Source organism: Arvicanthis niloticus, chromosome 19 (assembly GCF_011762505.2).
Source record: "Arvicanthis niloticus isolate mArvNil1 chromosome 19, mArvNil1.pat.X, whole genome shotgun sequence".
NCBI classification, from domain to species: Eukaryota; Metazoa; Chordata; class Mammalia; order Rodentia; family Muridae; genus Arvicanthis; species Arvicanthis niloticus.
This window is the reverse complement of record NC_047676.1, coordinates 32,310,620-32,328,584: the sequence shown is the minus strand read 5'-3', so window position 1 is coordinate 32,328,584 and position 17,965 is coordinate 32,310,620. Positions and strand designations below refer to the sequence as shown.

Here is a 17,965-nt window from a genome sequence, read left to right as displayed (position 1 = left end):
GCAAATAACTATAATGATTTATAGCAAATTCAATATCAATTATTCTCTTCTAATGATTTTAAGTGGAGACCAATAGAGTAGGATAACAGAGATTTGATTAGAGACTAAGTTAATATAGACCAAATATTCATAACTGTTGAAACTTGCAAACAAGTAAGTGCAATGTATTTTATTTTAAGAAAGTTTTCAATGTTATGTTCTAAGTAACAGAGCAAATATTTGAGCTTATATACAAAATTGCAATATACTAAGAATCTTGGTTTCTTGAGTTTTATCTAAAATTTCAAATACTAATTATTACTATTATTATATGTATAAGATTTTTAGATTACTTTGCTTTCAGACACATGTGTGAAATGAAACAGTACCCTTGTGATGGTCTGTCCTATGTGTCTTGAGAAAAAACCTGGGAATAATGGTAACCAGACCATTCACCCAAATAGGAAAAACATTATTCATCAGTAAGTTTTTGTACAAAAAGATGTAGACACTCATTTTAAGAGATAGTAGCAGACCAGCACTGGGGTTAGTAGTCCTCTGTTCTTATGTCTTATTATAGAAAATACTTATGTGTAATATGCCCTGCCCTGAGTCCTTCCAAACCATGAGCTTCCTCTTGATATGCTTCCTAATAAAGGGAATGAAACAAGTGCCATTGCAGATTTTCAGAAAACAAATTTTAAAAATTGATCTGGTATGAAGCTATGGTATGAATAACACATCATGACATGCTATCTATAGTACCTGTCAATTGTGCTGTATTTTAGCTATTCTTTCTATTGAAGCAAAGCTTGCACCGTGTATTGGGTGTATTCCACCACTTAAAATAGCATCTACATTATCACTGTGCACAAACGGTTAGAGGAAACTCCTAGTCCTGGCCTTGATTTCATCTGGCCTGCAGATAAAATTCCGGTCACTACTGCTGTACCATAGGCAATGGGTTCCCTTTTGATGACTGTTATTATGCATTCAAACCAAAGCATCTTAAGGCTTCAAGACTAGATCAAAGAACTGTGTGAGTTCTCAACCAGATACCCAGTATTTCAGAACTTGACAGTCTGTAACCAAAATGGAGAAGTGACAGACTCCGTTTTCCTCCTAAAACATTCTCACCTTCAATCTCTTTCTCTATAAACAGAAGTAGAGATTGACAAATACAGAGTGAAACAAAGAAAGGTTGAGATGTGATAGGAAACTAGAATTAAATATAAAATTAATATGTACATATTCATATACATGTATACATAGACATCATATACACCAGATATATACACAGTTATATTATACATATTATAATATAATATATTATATAATATATAATATAATTATATGTATAATATATGTATATATATTATACATATCCACTAACTATAGTATTTACAGCACACATATGCACACAGATATATCCCATATATCTAATAACATTGTGTTCAATATCCTTGTAATTTGAGCATTTTTCATTCAGAAAAGTTTTGAGCTTCACTAGGGTCACAGTATAATCTTAATTATGATGAAAGTGAAACACACAGGGACAGAACAAATCTTAAATGGAAGGAATTCTCCAAAGGATATCCTCTCCTGCTTTCATATCCTCCCTAAATAAACCTTCTCTTTTTCTCACATTCATTTTCTTTTGTCCATGTCTAGAAGTAAGATTAAAAACAGAATATAGATTGAAGGTATTGTCAGGCTTTGTTTAATAGCAATTATGCCTCTTGTCATCATTCTTTGAAACACCTTGGATGTTCCATAGTAGTTTCTCTCCCTCAAGAAGAATGCAATCAAGTCAAACTGTGTTTGCTTCCACCATATGCTTCGCTGTTTCATTCCTCGGTTGACCAGTGCCCCCATCAGTAAGCTAACACCTTGCAGAAAAGTAGGTGGTACTTCAGTGTACACGGTGAAAGAATTTCAGAATTACCGTGTGAACTGCAAACAGTGGCAATATTCTAAACACAAAAATAATGCTTAAAGTCCTTGTGTAAAGAAGTCATCGTCTGTTTTGAATCTGAGGAAAAAATAATCACCTCACTCCTTCTCAGTTGCAGCTTTTCTTTTATTTGTCAGCCATTACCATGTATTAGTAAAACAAATCTCAGTTTAAGAAAAAAATCTGAGCATAGTAGTTTGACTAGTGCTGCCTATTTGCTCATTCAGAACAGGTTGGAATGATACAGAAATGACTCATCCCTCTACCATAGCATAAAGACAGTCAGGTGTCTGGGAGATCCCCAGTTAACATGTGCAGAGACCACACAGGGTGCTATGTATGGGGACCAGCAGGCACACATAGAAAGTCACCGGTGAGACTTTGATTCTCTAGTCACAGTACTGTCAATGCCATGGGCTGGGGTCACCCATCACTTCTTTAAGGATTCATACATGGCCCTCAACTATATGAAATTATCTTTGCCCGTAAGTAAGTCGTTGTGCTACAATCAATCAGTCATGTAAAATTTAATCCTAACTTACAAATTTTAAAAAGCAAATGTAAGAATAAGAAAAACATTCGTACACTGTGCTTGCAATAAAGCAGTACAACTGCTTCAAATTTCGACTTATAAAAGTTATCAGCTACCCATCCTTATTCTTCGAGATTGAATGAAATGACTATCCTTTTTTATTTGTTAGAGTTGAAAAATGTAAATGCATGGGGCTTCAAAACTATTTTTCACTCCTAATACTATGGACCTTCAAATGGGTCAGACTTAAAACACAGAAAGAAAAAAAAAAAAAACTGAAGATTGACCTTCCTCACACCTATGCACATCTCCCCTGAGAAATCTGGGCTTTCATATCTTCATTTCGGCATCAGACCCGATCCGATGTCTGCCTGAAGCTCTCACAGTACATTATAATGCTCTCCTTGAGCACTGTAACCTGCAACCATAAGTGCCATAATTTGATAAACTCTTTGCTTTAAAGGGGTTAAGAGCTGGCATCACAGTCTCTCTCTCCCATAAACAGTAGATGTCTTGGATCACTGTGAAGAAAAGAGGAAGCATCAGTTTCCTTCACATTACCCAGCTAAGCAGTATAAACTCTCCATTTAAGTACACTGGTCCTGTCTGTCTGTGCTGTCCCAGCCTCACAGACTCAGAGGTCAGTGAGCATGCTTACAGGCACTGTGATGGAAGTGATTTGGGTATTCAGGTGTGAAAAGCTTTAACGATGGATGACAAAAAATTGGTAAAGTGTTGGGGTTGGTAAAGGTCTTCTAATGGAATAGTTTTAGCCTCAGAGCATAAGGGTTTTCACATGACATATAAGATAGCAGAGACTCACCCAATGAGAGCAGTTCTGAAGATCCTGGAAGATAATTCCGCCTCCCAACCCGAACAGACAGGAATTCGGTAGTACTTCCTCACTGGAGCCACCAGGGAAATAATGTCAAATATAGATTTGAATTCAGATAAAGAAACAAAACAGCCAACAAAGAGTCTGAAGAGCTCACTGGTCAAGAATTTAGAACTTCTATTTAATAAAAAGGTTTGGGGAGTGGGGACAGAATGAGGAACCACGTCATGGGGAGGGAAGCCAAACAAATATGAAAGTGAGTGGCGAATGACAGACAGGCGGCCAAGATTCACTTTGTGGTGATGATGCACAAGCCAAGTGGCTTATGTCTCACAAAAGCAGCTACGGGCCCAAAATGTGCCTCACAGTGAGAAGCAAACGTGATGTCCAGGGCAGAAGCAGCGCTCAGCAGTACGGATAATCTGTATGGTCCATTGTATAGTGTGACAAAGGCGGGCTGGGAGAGACAACAGCCCCATGGGATGCGCTACAGTGGCCTCACAGATGCATCAAAAGTGAGAACTCACAGAATCTCTTCCATTTGCCATTTCCTCAGGAACCATGTGGGGCTGAATCTTGGAGCCAAACAGCCTATTAGAGCTAAGCAGGACAAAATCTGGCAATCACATCCAGCCCTGAGAGCCGCATGGTCCACTTCATAGAATTCTCAACGGTGCGTTTTCAAGGGAGTTTGCTTGTATTTGTCTTCCAGGTTTAACAGAAGAAGAAACTCGAAAATGTGTCCGGTATGAAACAAGGAAACGTTATTTCCTTTTTAAGAAAACATACAAGGAAGACCGGTGCACCACAAATAAGCTGTCTGAAAAATATGAAGGTAAAGATGTTCTCTGGGCACTTTATGCAGCGTGTCGTGAGGCTGCCTGTCATTTAACAGTATTGCGCATGACTGCTGTGTCTTCATTTATATTGTTTGTCGGCCTCAGAACACCACATGCTACGAGGGAAGGTATAAGTAAAAAAATATCATCAACAATGCTTAAGAAGTGGGCATGGTTAAGGTGTTCTTTTATTCTTTCACTGTTCAATTCAATGAAGAGTATATTGATTTTTCTCTTAAGTAGAACTCCTTATCAGGCATTGAAAAGTAGGCATGACTATAAAGCAGACACCCCCACTAAGAAACTTAGAAAGCAAACATATGTAGGTAACTAAGCATTAAAAACAGATTTGTCATGTAGCCGCCTGCAGCATCGGGTTACTGGGTTCACCTGAGAGGAAGCCTGGGAATGAATGGGAATGGAGGGCGAGAGAAACGTGGGGCCAAGACAAAGTATTCTGATCAAGGCCTGAAGTTTAATATTTTGCTTTCACATATAAAGGGGAAGCCCCCCCCCCCCCCAGAGTCTCTTCTCAGTTCAGCCCAGGGGCTGGGCAAGGAGATAGCAGTCCAGAAGGCGTCAAGGCTAGCTCAGCAGGCAGTCCATTCTTCTTAGCCAAGACGCCAAGGCTGGCAATGCAATGCATCTCAGGTCCTACTGTTGCTTGGTCTATTGTGGTAAAAGACCTGCAGGCCTGCTCAGGAATTGAATCTCTAAAGTTCTACTTGATTCTACGTGTTCTGAGAAGCAAAAAGACTGGCATGCTGTTGGAAGCTGTATTATACCTGACCAGCAATGTTTATAAGGATGAGGGAAATGGATACAACTATAAGAGGAGCCAACCATGCCAGCATTCAGTCCCGCTCTTTGGTCACATGGTCACATGGTTCTGTGACTTGTGGTGGATGTCTGCTGTCGTCATTCCTTGCACTGTTCCCTCATTTTCGGAATGTCTGGATGCAGACCCTTCTAGGAACACTGAGTTTAGGTAGTGTTTGCCGGATTCAAGCGTGGATTTCAACTGGGGGTTATCTGGGCTGAAAGGTAGAATGGGGAGCTTAACTCAGAAACGCACCATAGACAATGCGATGTTAAAAAACAAGTGTGTGCTGACTCCTTTTTATAATATTCCATCTTACAGAAGCATCTTTATGATGCAACATATGAAAGGGCCACTGTGGTCTTGTCCCTTGCTACCTCCCATTATCTCATAGTTATAATATTGGTAATGTACCGTGGATGGCATCCTGAGGCTATGTTGAGAGTCACCAGAGCTTCTTAACCTGTAATTCCTTGGCATAATTTTGCATAATTTTACACATACACTTATAACTTAATGTCAACATTATTAAACACCTCTATGTCTGAAACAAATATCATAAACAGAGTGCAAACAGATAAGATTAGAAGACATTTAGTTATTGTCAGGTAACCATGTGTGCAAACCATTTTTCCAGAACCTCTTGGCTTTAGCTTGTTCTTTTTTTATTTTTTTTCATATTTTTATTGAATGTTACGTTTATATTTCAGATTTTATCCCCTTACCCCATTCCCCTCACCACCCAGGAATCCCCTATTCCATCCCCCCCTCCTGCCTCCACAAAGGTGTGCCCCCACTTACCCCACCCCACCCTCAAATTCCTCCCCGCTCAGTGTTCAGCCTTCATGGGACCAGGGATATCCTCTCCCACCCATGCCTGACAAGGCCATCCTCCCCTAAGTATACAGCTGAAGTCATGGGTGCCTCTCTTTGTGCTCCCAGGCTGGTGATTTAAACCCTGGGGAGCTCTGGTTGGCTGGAACTGTTGCTCTCCTCTTGGGGCTACCAACCCTTTCAGCTCCTTCAGTCCTCTAACTTCTTCATTGGGAACCTTTGACCAAATCAATGGGTTGCTGTGAGCATCTGCCTCTGGATATGTCAGACTCTGGCAGACCTTCGAGGAGACAGCTGCATCAGGCTCCTGTCAGCATGCACTTCCTGACATCCATATGGGTGTCTATCTTTGGTGACTGCACATGGGACGGATATCAAGGTAGAGTGGTCTCCCGATGGCCCCTCCTTGACTTTCTGTCCCAGACTTTGTCACCATATTTGCTCTCTTGAGCATTCTGTCACTCCTTCCAAGAAGGACTGAGGCATGCACACTTGGTCTTCCTTCTTCATGAGCTTCATGTGGTCAGTTAGTTGAATCATGGCTATTTCAAGCTTTTGGGCTAACATCCGCTTATCAGTGAGTAAATACCATGTGTGTGCTTTTGTGATTGGGTTACCTCACTTAGGATGATATTTTCTAGTTCCATCCATTTACCTAAGAATTTCTTGAATACATTATTTTTAATAGCTGAGTAGTAACTCTATTGTGTAAATGTACCACATTTTTTGTATCCATTCCTCTGTTGAAGGACATCTGGGTTCTTTCCAGCTTCTGGGTATTATAAATAAGGCTGCTATGAACATAGTGGAGCATATGTCCTTGTTATATGTTGGAGCATCTTCTGGGTATATGCCCAGGAGTGGTATATCTGGGTCCTCAGGTAGTGCTATGTCCAATTTTTTGAGGAAACACCAGACTGATTTCCAGAGTGGTTGTACCAGGCTTTAACTTGTTATTAAAAGACTGACATGAAAGACTCCATTCTTGTTTTTAGCCTTTAGAAAAGGTCTCCCTATTAACCTCAGGCTGTCTTCTAATTCGTTAAACTACTGTTTTAGTTTCCCATGTTGGAGGACTAGAGACTAGTGCTACTATGCATAGTATAAACATTTTGATTCTGGCAATTTCTTCTCTTATCACAGAATAATTTTCTCAAAGTCATTATTGATTTATCAGCAATAGTTTGATCTTGGTTGCCTCTCTGTTAAGGCAAAACACATCTGTGTTTGTTTGATCTAATTCCATGTTGTAATACCTAAATTATATTCATGACATAATGTGACAAATTAAGTCACTTGTTCATTTATTGTTCAACTATAAAGTTTTGTTCTGTTTTTATTTAATTTGGGGGGGTTATAGAATTTCATACATAAGTGCTTTATTTACAATATTTCTACTCTTTTGTATTCCTCCCAACTCCTTCCATGTTCCTCCCTCATCCTTTCCCAAATTCATGACCTCTCTTCTTCTATAATTATTATCACATGTATATATAATTATATGTATATTGAGCCCATATAGTATAGCTCATATAGTCATGTGTTTAGTGCTAAGTACTTGAGATTTTATAATGTAGGTGGACACTCAACCCTAAAGAATACTAATTCTCCGTTCTCAGTATCAATTGCCTATAATCCTTTGTCTAAAGCTCAAGCCTTGTGAGATGCCCCACCCACCTGGCCTGATGACTGGTGTTATCATTTTGAGGTCTTGTTTTCCTCAACCATACTGAGATTTTATGGATTCAATTTCCCTGGCATGTGTAGGAGATAGTATCCAGCAGCAGACAGTCTGGTTCTCTGGCTTTTGCATCCTCTCTGAACTCTTTTCACCAATCTTCCCTGGAGTAGGATTACATTTGATGAATGAGTTGGGGCTGGACACGCCCTGGCCACTTACTCTCTTTTCAGCCAGGTGTGGAGCTATGTAATAAATAGCCTCTATCTGTTGCAAAAGGACGCTTCTGTAATGAGGGGTGGGAGTCAAGTGTCTCCATGGATAGAAGAATAACTTTTCAGAGGGGAATTTTTTAGATATAAACTATAAAGTTTTGTTTGCTCTTAGGACTCAGGCAGGCTTTATTGCTATTGGATTTTTAAAGGTTCTTACAAATTAGTTTCCTTGCCTCATAAGAGTCTGAGAGTTACAGAGAATACGACATTCTAATAAGAGTTGTCCAAGACAACAGAGATTGCAATGACCTTGGATGGTGAGCCATCTTGTCTAAGTAAAAAGTTAGAGGGAAAGAGAATACAGAGAAAGCCTCAATTCTTTATATATTTACCTTAATTGGGGTTTGAGATACAAAGGGCACCTGCTCTCTGTAGAACTGGAAAGAAAGCAAACAGCTACTTTTTCTTTTCCAGAAAGACATAAGAACAGTTAGAGCAATTTTTCAGAACACTTTCCCAAGAGGCCGTCATGAGAAATGAAGCCTGTGCCACCCATTCCAACAGTCATAGCCCTGAAATAAATCAAACTGAGCTGACTACACAAAATGTGCCCTTAAGAGGCCACAAAGGTCTTAATAGAGAAAAGAGAACAAAATAGGCCTGAAAGCATTTTAAAACCAGTACGCCCTCATCCCACCTACATGTGAGCCTGAGACCTTACCTCTTTCTCTACGGAGCCAAAGTTTTCCAACCATCTAAACAACTCATGTTCTCTCCTATGCCTTGAAATTACGACTAACTTCTACTTTATATAAAATTCTTCTCTTCGTTTACCAGAATCACTGAAAGCTACTCATTCTGCTCTAAACACATAGAAGCTAGATCATAGAAACCTCCAAATTTGAAACTTGCATTCAGACAAGGAGTACAGATGAAAAGCAAATACAAGTATTTTGCTCTAATAATTAATAGAAAATGCTAAATATAGTATTAGAACATATCAGGTATGGAGGGGTGTGTGGGTGTGGGTGTGTATCTAAGTGTGCACATTTGTGTTAAGCATAATCAAAATAAAAATAATAAACTTGTCAACTACATTTATACTATATTCTACCATCTAAAAATAAAACATATTAGTATGTAATATAAAAACATAATAGTATGTAATATAATTTCTTTTTAAAAAAATTCAATAGTGTGCTGGGTAGTTTTATGTCAACTTGACATAAGCTAGAGTCATGTTGAAATTGGAAACATGAGTTGAGAAAACACCCCCACAAGACTGACCTGTGGGCAAGGTTGGGAATTATTTTCCTCAATTGGCTCTACTGAACGACTTCCCATACATGTTCAAACACTGACTCTAATATGACCTTATTGTGCTGCACACACAAAGAAGAAGACACGAAAACAGGAGAGCAAGACATTGAGAAGAAGAATACAAGTGGTCCAGAGGAGGGTGCAAAGAGAGAAATGGGAGGTGAAACTACTAAAATGTATTATGTATATGTATAAAATAGACAACCATTTTTTTCAATTCAAAAAGAAATGGACTAGTCCACACATTCACAGATAGGATTTTCTGTGTCCTCAACAGAATCCAACATATGCCTCAAATTCCCACTCCTTCTAAATAGTAGAAAAATATAAAATTGCCAGTGGAATATGAATCTGTCGCTCTGGGTTTTAATTTTTACTTTTTTGTCAGATATAAGACTCTGTTCCCCTTTGGTGATTCCTGGGGCTAATTTTGGTATGTAGTTATCTGTGTACAGGAGCACTTGCATACTTGTTGAGGTAGCATAGGGACACTCTGGCATCAGAGAATGAAATACATCTTTGTAAGCTTGTTGCTCTTGGATTTCTTCTCATGTACCATGTTCTTGCCCTGGTCCCTGTTGCCATGCACAGGACCTTGTTTAGTGTTGGTGATCATCCCTAACCCTGTGATTATTGAACCAGAGTCTCTGTATAAACAGTCTGTGTTTACACAGCTTGAAGCTATGAAGCTTTGAAGATTTCATCATCTTCCTCTAGGTTCAGGGAAGTCCAAACTGTGTTATACACATAGCACATAGCTATAAATAGCTTTTAAAAGAAACCAGCATTAACTTGCATGTAACACTAGATGAAAATAGCTATTCACATACAACTAGAGAAAAATGGGATACAAATTTATTTCCATCAGATTTGTCTAGTACCACTAAGTCCTCTAAAACTCAACTCAAAGTAATAGAGCCCTCACTCTCCACTGTGGAATATATCAAATCTAAATCTCCATTCATCCTACTGCTCGAAACATTTTTGTCCTTAGAAAAGGAAAATGGTCAAAGTCATTGTATATTTCTATCATTCTATGATTAATATTTTAACTTCCTGCTCTGAGTCATAGGAGGCTTGGCTTTTGATTTTTCATTTAAATATTAAGAGCTGGACAACTGCTTTGTTCCCTCAGGATACTGATCCTACACTGTGATAATTAGTGCCTTCCAATCTATGATTCCCACCAGATTTATAAAAGTGTACTTGAGCATTCAAAAGACAATACTTCCTGCCTTCTCTAACCCAGGGCTGTTCATATGTAAAGCCCGTGATGCAGCTTGAGTCAGGAGAGGACTGGAGAAAATGGAGTTTAGGAACACAAGAAAAATAATTAATATCAAGAGTTTAACCCAGCAAGTAAGTATAGAACTCAAGGGTAGAGACAGTGTGCCCAGTGAGGCCCTGAGAACAGAATCGTCTCGTACATAAAACCACCAAGGAAAGGGAACAGGAGTACTTCTGAGTTGCTTAAATGTTTACTATGTTAACAGCATGATTTTTTTTACTTTGAGGTTACCCAATCTTGAAATTATAGTTTTTCAGGAGGCAGTCTAGGAGGCTCTTCCAACTCCCACAGGTTCACACTACAGCCTGCACCCATACTATCCCAGCATCCATCACTCTGCGCTGTGTTTACTTTTTTTCTTATTAACTTTTCAGAGAAACTAGGACCTTGTCACCATCTCTAAGTTCTCTATACTTAGGAAATTACAAATACACATGGCAGGCGGAAAGAGAGAGTGAGGGAGGAAAAGGAGTGAAAAGAAGAAAGAGAGAGAGGGAAGAGGAAAAAAACTCAACATTGATCAAGTTCTTTACTATATCCTAGCAGTATTTTGTTGTGTGTGTGAACTGATCATTTTTAATGTTTAATCCCCATGGAGCCTGTTTGGTATGTATAATTATAATTGCCAGTTTAGATCAGGAAATAAAAGCAGAGAGAGACAAAGAGTGGAAACACACAAACTAACAAGTATGTCAATTTGACTTAAGCATAAATTTGTAAAATAAAGCTTACTTTTGAAAAGAGCTCTGAAAAGAAATTAAACAGCTCTTCCATGCCCCACTGATTTCTTTGAATTCAATCCTAGTAGATACTGGCAGTATCCCACTTACAATCAGGATGGTGTTGATAGGTGATAGGTGTGATCACGTTCCATCTTTAAACTTGAAAACTGTGAGAAGAAAATTTGGGGGGGGGGAGTTCTTAAAATTGTTAAATTGAAAGAGACTCAGACTTTTCCAATAACCTGACATGCTGTGAACCACAAATAAACAAAGAAAAAAACATTTCCAGATAGTATTCACAAACAAAATTGGGCAGTGCATTCTCCAGGAAAACAGACTGGGGGTGGTGGGAGGGGAAGGGGGAAAAGATAAAATCAGAAAAGTCAAAACTGTCGTCAGGATGTAAAGCTAATTAGTCAATTAATTAAAAAGAAACATTTAAAAGGGATGTTGTCCTAGTTGTGACATACACTGAACACACTGACTAAGTTAACACCCTTGCAAGGCCCACTGCCTGAATTCAAACTTTGTCTCCAGTGTAGATTCACGATGTGACCAAACATCAAGAGCTTAATTGTTCCTCGTCCATGGTATCTCACACACATATGAAATGAAAATAATAGTAGTATTTACTTTATGTGTGTACCTTGAGAATCCTCATTAAGTGAGAAGAACACTATCTGCCCTCTATAAAACACTGAGTCTGTAGTCACTGACTTTGTAGTTGACCATGGGACACATGATAGAAGGCTGCTAGAGATATAACGTCATGGTAGAACACTTGCCTACCAACCAGAGGGCCCGGAGTGTATTAAAATTGAATTCCTTTAAAAACCAGTTAATAGTATTCTATTAATGATTTTCATTCAATAAGACCCCATGCCTAGCATATGTAACTTTTACTGGGATCGATCTGTTTGTGAAATATGTGGTATCGATTCAAATATTAGCTACCCAACAGTTGTCATGTCAACCAATACAATATCAACATAAGATGGGATATTAATTTAACATCCCCCACTCTGATGTTTCACAAAAATAAATACAGGAGCATCTAAAAGAATTTTTCTTATATGCCCTCTTTGAAAAGGTTGAGACTTCTTTCTTCATATGCTAGTATTTCTCCTATTCTCACTTGAGAATTTCTAACAGTAGACAAGCCTAACTTTTACTGGAAGTCTAGACCAATGGCTCTCAACCTTCTTTATGCTGTAACCCTCAATATAGTTCTTCATATTGGGGTGACTCCCAGACATAAAATTATTTTGTCACCTCATAACTATAATTTTGCTACTGTTATGAATTGTAACGCGAATGTCTGTGTTTTTTCGATGATCTTAGGTGACCCCTGTGAAAGGGTAGACACCCAAAGGGACACTACCCAAAGTGAAAATCTCTAGAGACCTGGGTAATGCTGCTGACTGACTCTCAGCCATATTTCTGGCTGTCTATTTCTCTCTGTTCATTCCCCATCCAGTGTTTTAAGTTTAAAAACATTCTATCGCCGGGCAGTAGTGGCGCACGCCTTTAATCCTAGCACTTGGGAGGCAGAGGCAGGCAGCTTTCTGAATTCGAGGCCAGCCTGGTCTACAGAGTGAGTTTCAGGATAACCAAGACTACACAGAGAAACCCTGTCTCGAAAAAAACAAACAAACAAACAAAAAACAAAACAAAACAAAAAAAACAAAAAAACATTCTATCACATTCTTTTTGTCTGCAGTTACTAAGTTTCTAGCATAGCAGTCAGAAGGTACAGTATTCCACAGACTCTAAACATAGGGGAGTTTAAATCCGAAGCTAGAAAGTTGGCTTCAAATCATCAAGAACAGAGCAGTTGGAGAATGGGGTACGTGTGCATTCTGCTGCTGCCTGTTGCTAACTATGTGTTTCAAAAGCAAATTGCTTTCAGCTTCAGTATCCGAAGTGACAGTAATATCTACTTAGCATCGTCATGACAATTACGCAGGATAATGTGTATGAAGAGCCTGGCGTGTACCCTGTACTGACTAAATGGTGCCATTGGCACTGTTCCTGTAGTGTGTATTATTAATCGCCCTGTAGAGATAAGAAATGCTCTCTCACGTTTTCCTCTGAGCTTACTTCTTGGCAGGACCTGACTGTGCTATCTACATTGCCCTCCTGAGAAAATTGACTTGGCTTTCTAAGTATGAGTTTTCAATAAAATTAAATAGATCATTTTCTTGAATCATCTTGCAGGTTCCTTTTTGCAGGGAACAGAGAAATCCATATCCCTGATCCAGGGAGGGAGGAGTAGGGAGGCAGCAGCCTTGGCTTGGGAGAAAGGCACCTCTGGACCAGAGGAGAACGTCTTTTCTGAGTGGTTAGAATCAGTGAAGGAAAACCCTGCTGTGGTTGATTATGAGGTGAGTCTGAAGAGGTCTGAGGGTAAAGGGGCACGAGAGTTCACCAGCCCAGAGTACATGCCACGCCATTTCCTTTCAGATGATATACAGAATGTCTGTTTTCAATACACACTTGTGATGCATATTTAGCAAAAAATATATTAAATTGCATACCTATCGTTTTATAATTTAAATGTTCTAGGACAGAATTTAGGATTGCTGGCATACATGAAATACTAAGAAGGGGGATTTGGTGAAGAAAATTGCTTACACTTGCCTGGGAATAGCAAGCACTCTTCCTCTCAGGATGGAACAGTAACTTTCAGGTTTTTGCAACTCTATCTTTTGAGCACATGAGGAAAATTTTAGATCCATTTGGTTTCCAGCCTCCATCACCCTCGATTCGATTTTCCAGTTTTGTATCTGTTATAATTAGACAAAAAGGTGTGTTTCGTCATTCATGGGATCCTTTGTATAATATTAAGTCATCTGAAGTCAGGTTTGCCTATGACATAACTGCATTTTCAAAGGCACCCCAAAGCGATTCTGTTGATTTCATTTAAATAGAGACAGAACAGTTGGATCATTATGAACATGGGATCATTTATATGCATCCGAAAAACATGTGCACTCCACTAGTTATGGTAGGAACAAAGCCAGCTGCATAGATGAGCAACGTTGTAGCACGCACTACCCTAGATGGCTGCTTCTTTGGGCTTTAGAGAAAGGTTACAGAGCAAGCACGTATTTCCTCTTGCCTCTGTTGCCTGCTTTATTGGTTAACTACAATCCTCCCACTCACGTGAATGGTAAGTTCACCTCTCCATTTGCTCCCACTGTGCATTTTCTCATCTTACTCCAACAAAAGCCAGTGTGCATCCTTAGACAGAGCGCAAGGGAACCTCCCCTCATCCTCTCCAGACCTCCTGCCTGAGTCAAAGCTAATGAGCTAACAACAGAGCACTAATGAACATTGGTAGTTCTTGGTGGCCTAGCTCAGCACTTTCCCTGCTTGCATTTGATGCTTAATAAATAACACGATGCAAGTCTAAATAAGCAACATGTGGTTTCCTTCACAGCAGACCTGCAGGGACGATTAATTCTACACAGTTTGCTCCTGCCCTCAGGCACTAGGCTTTTCTCTCCTGGCCCAACAGCCAGCTGACTATACTGGATTCTCTAATAATTCCTTGAGAATGGGGGTGGGGGAGTGTGCTGGGCGGGTTCTGTTAAGCACCGATTTGATGAGAACTAGGTAGTGCTGGCCAAACACTGACCGCCTGAGTGGAAGGCACCAGAGCTGTCTCTGTCACCTGCTCACAGCTTGCCCCGATCACCGACTTGGTCAGAAACATCCCGTGTGCAGTGACAAAACGGAACAACCTCAGGAAAGCGCTTCAAGAGTATGCAGCCAGGTTTGACCCTTGCCAGTGTGCTCCATGCCCTAATAATGGCCGCCCCAGGCTCTCAGGCACGGAATGTCTCTGTGTGTGCCAGAGCGGTACCTACGGTGAGAACTGCGAGAGTCGATCCCCGGATTACAAATCTGGTGAGTATCAGCAACTGATTGTGCGGTCAGTACCTTTTCCCCTTAAAATATGTGTTATAGGTTGATGAATTTGAAAAAAAAAAAAAAAAACTCACTAGCAAACCTCACATTGTAAACAAGCCTCCAAGTATTAGATTCCAAAGACGAACAATGTCAGACTCTGCTGTAATCTATGAGCTGAATAACACTAGAAAAATTACCTAACCTCTCCAAGTTACAGTATCCTCATCCATAAGATGAGGCTAATTCTATTATTACTTGAGGGTTGAGGTGTGTGTGTGTGTGTGTGTGTGTTTAATTATGTTCTAAGGCATATATAAAGGACTCGTAGTATAATGCCTATAATATTAGACTATAATATAAAATAAGTGTGTGATACTGTGTCTTAGTTATTCTTTTATTACTGTGATTAAAACATCATGAACACAGATTTTGAAACTTTGACACCCACCCCAATAACACACTTCTTCCAGCAAAGCCACGCCTTCCTAAGCCTCCCCAAAACAAGGATACCAACTAGAAATCAATTATTCAAATGCCAGAAACTATGGGGCACATTTTTTGTTCAAACCACCATGTTACCAGAGAAGTATATTAATATGTGTATTATAATGTATAAACATGATGTTTTATAATAAAAGATAAATTAAGCAATATACAAAGTTTTTATACATGACTAAATAAATTAACTCAGATTTTTCTTAGAGAAGAAACGAGGCCTAGGAGCGGGGTTATGTTCTACCAACTAACTATAAGAGTGTAATTTGGTATACACTTCTGTCTTAGTCAATGTTCCATTGCTGTGAAGATACATTGTGCCCATGACAACTCTTAGGAAGGGGACATTTAATTGGGACTTGCTCATAGTTCCAGAGGTTTTGTTCATTGTCAGAATAGTGGGGAGCTAGAGGCATGCAGGCAGATGTTGTAGCTAAGAGTTCTGCATCCAGATCCAAATGCAGCAAGAAGGGATTCTAGGCCTGGCTTGGGCTTTTGAAACATCGAAGCATAGTCCTAATGACACACTTCCTTCGATAAGGTCACACTCCTAATCCTTCTCAGGTAATGGGCTACTCCCTGATCACCCAGCATTCAAATATATGAGAATATGGAGGCCATTCTTACTCAAACCCCAATATTGTTCAGAAGATTTTCATATTTGTACATATATATGTATATATGCAAATACATGTGGTTTTGTAAGCATGTTTGTATATCACTGATATATTTATTGATGATTTAAATTATTTCTATCTGTTGCCATTTTATCCATCCCTGTGAGAACGGGAAAAGGAATCAGACAATGTATCAGACCCCTTCCATCATCGCAGCCCTCACTGTAAGGAAGCATGTCACAAGGCATGTCACAGAGCAAGTGTGAAGAAACCAGGTTGTCCCAGTCTTCTTACCCCAGGATGGCTATGGGTCTTCCTCTGTTACAGATGCAGTGGATGGAAACTGGGGCTGCTGGACTTCCTGGAGTGCATGTAATGCGGCTTATAAAAGATCGAGAACCCGGGAGTGTAACAACCCTGCACCACAGCGAGGAGGGAAACGCTGTGAGGGCAAGCATCAGCAAGAAGAAGACTGTACATTCTCAATAATGGAAAATGTGTAAGGTCCGGTGTGAGGGAGCAAAAAGTCACTGGTTTGCATTTACCACTGTTAGTTAAGAAACGCTTAGAATTTTAGATGTGCCTGTACAATATACTAGTGAAGCACAAAATCTGCTACTACCCTTAGCTCACTAAGTAGCAGGTCCTCTATTTAATCAGTAATGGTATATGGTAAATATGTAGACAGATTGGCCATGTTGCTTTAATATAATGCATGCATGAATATATGTACGTGAGTGCACACGCACATATTTGTTTTTTCTCTTTTAGTGGACAACCATGTATCAGCGATGATGAAGAAATGAAAGAGGTAGACCTTGTTGAGCCAGAAGCAGATTCAGGGTGTCCCCAGCCACCTCTCCCGGAAAATGCATTTATCTGGGTGAGTGTCCTGATGGTAACTCTTGGTTTGGAGTTCAAAAGGAGAACTTGAAACACATGAGTTTTTTTTTTTTAATTGGAGTAGTTATTTTCCAACTTTGATAATATGCTGACTCAAAAGTACAGAGGAATATCCAGAAATGCTGGAACACCCTTTTATCTTGAGTACCCTGGGGTATCTTCACGCCTGTCAATCAAGGAGGAGCCAAGTGGTGTTTTCCTTTGTTCCGCTCTGACTGTAAGAAGGTGGCAGACTGTCTGAGTGAAGAATGGAGCTTCAGCACAGGGTAGCTTCAGGTGGATGCAACAGTTTGCAACTAAGACCTGGCTGTTTCCTTCTGACTCTAAGGCACATTTCCCAAGAGATAAAGGAGACTTGGACATAAGCTTTAAGGTTGAACCTGCAATGTCTGGTTAGGTTAGAAATTTCTAAACCTTTGAGAAGTCAAAACAATTCTAGTATCTTTTTAATTTCATCCTTTTCATGAAGTCACAAATGTTCCTGTGCTTTTTATAAGATGTGAGTCCTGCCACATGAGTCTGTGGCTTCAGATTGAATCCTTTAGGAGACACATAATTTAAGATTGATCACAAAAGGCATGGTCTCTAACAATATTATATTGTTAAAATGAATAAAATCTTTAAATTCAACTTTTTCCAGTAGTATATTTATTATTAAAACTCAATAACATACAAGATCACCATCATAGATATTTATGGCAGATAGCATATGCTGTGTGTTCTAACATACTGTGCCTTATGGTCATAAGAGGAGGCATTTTGGAAGGAGGTCGTTTCAATCAGTCTTTATTCCAGGACAGATGTCTTGGTCTCACCAGTACAAGGGAGGGCATGTTAAAACACAGAGTATCCACTTGCACTCCCACAATCTCTGGTTCACAAGCTCTCGAGTGAATTCCAAATGCCCATACAGTGCTAATACTGCCAGGTTGGAAGTCACAAAGCAGAGAGCAATCCTTTAGAACAGACATCAGCAAAGTACAGCCTATGGGCTCAATCTACTTTGTTACTTTAAAAAA

General features: G+C 39.5%; 1 protein-coding gene across 1 annotated transcript in view; it reads left to right on the top strand.

Annotated features, from left to right (window-relative positions):
- Positions 1 to 17,965, top strand: part of C6 (complement C6) — a 67,312-nt gene that overhangs the window by 30,102 nt on the left and 19,245 nt on the right. Inside the window, exons 9-13 of the mRNA XM_034523621.2 lie at positions 4,013 to 4,135; positions 13,234 to 13,400; positions 14,703 to 14,928; positions 16,371 to 16,542; positions 16,815 to 16,926. Coding sequence (XP_034379512.1) covers positions 4,013 to 4,135; positions 13,234 to 13,400; positions 14,703 to 14,928; positions 16,371 to 16,542; positions 16,815 to 16,926 — 800 coding nt within the window. The remainder of the gene's footprint in view (positions 1 to 4,012; positions 4,136 to 13,233; positions 13,401 to 14,702; positions 14,929 to 16,370; positions 16,543 to 16,814; positions 16,927 to 17,965) is intronic.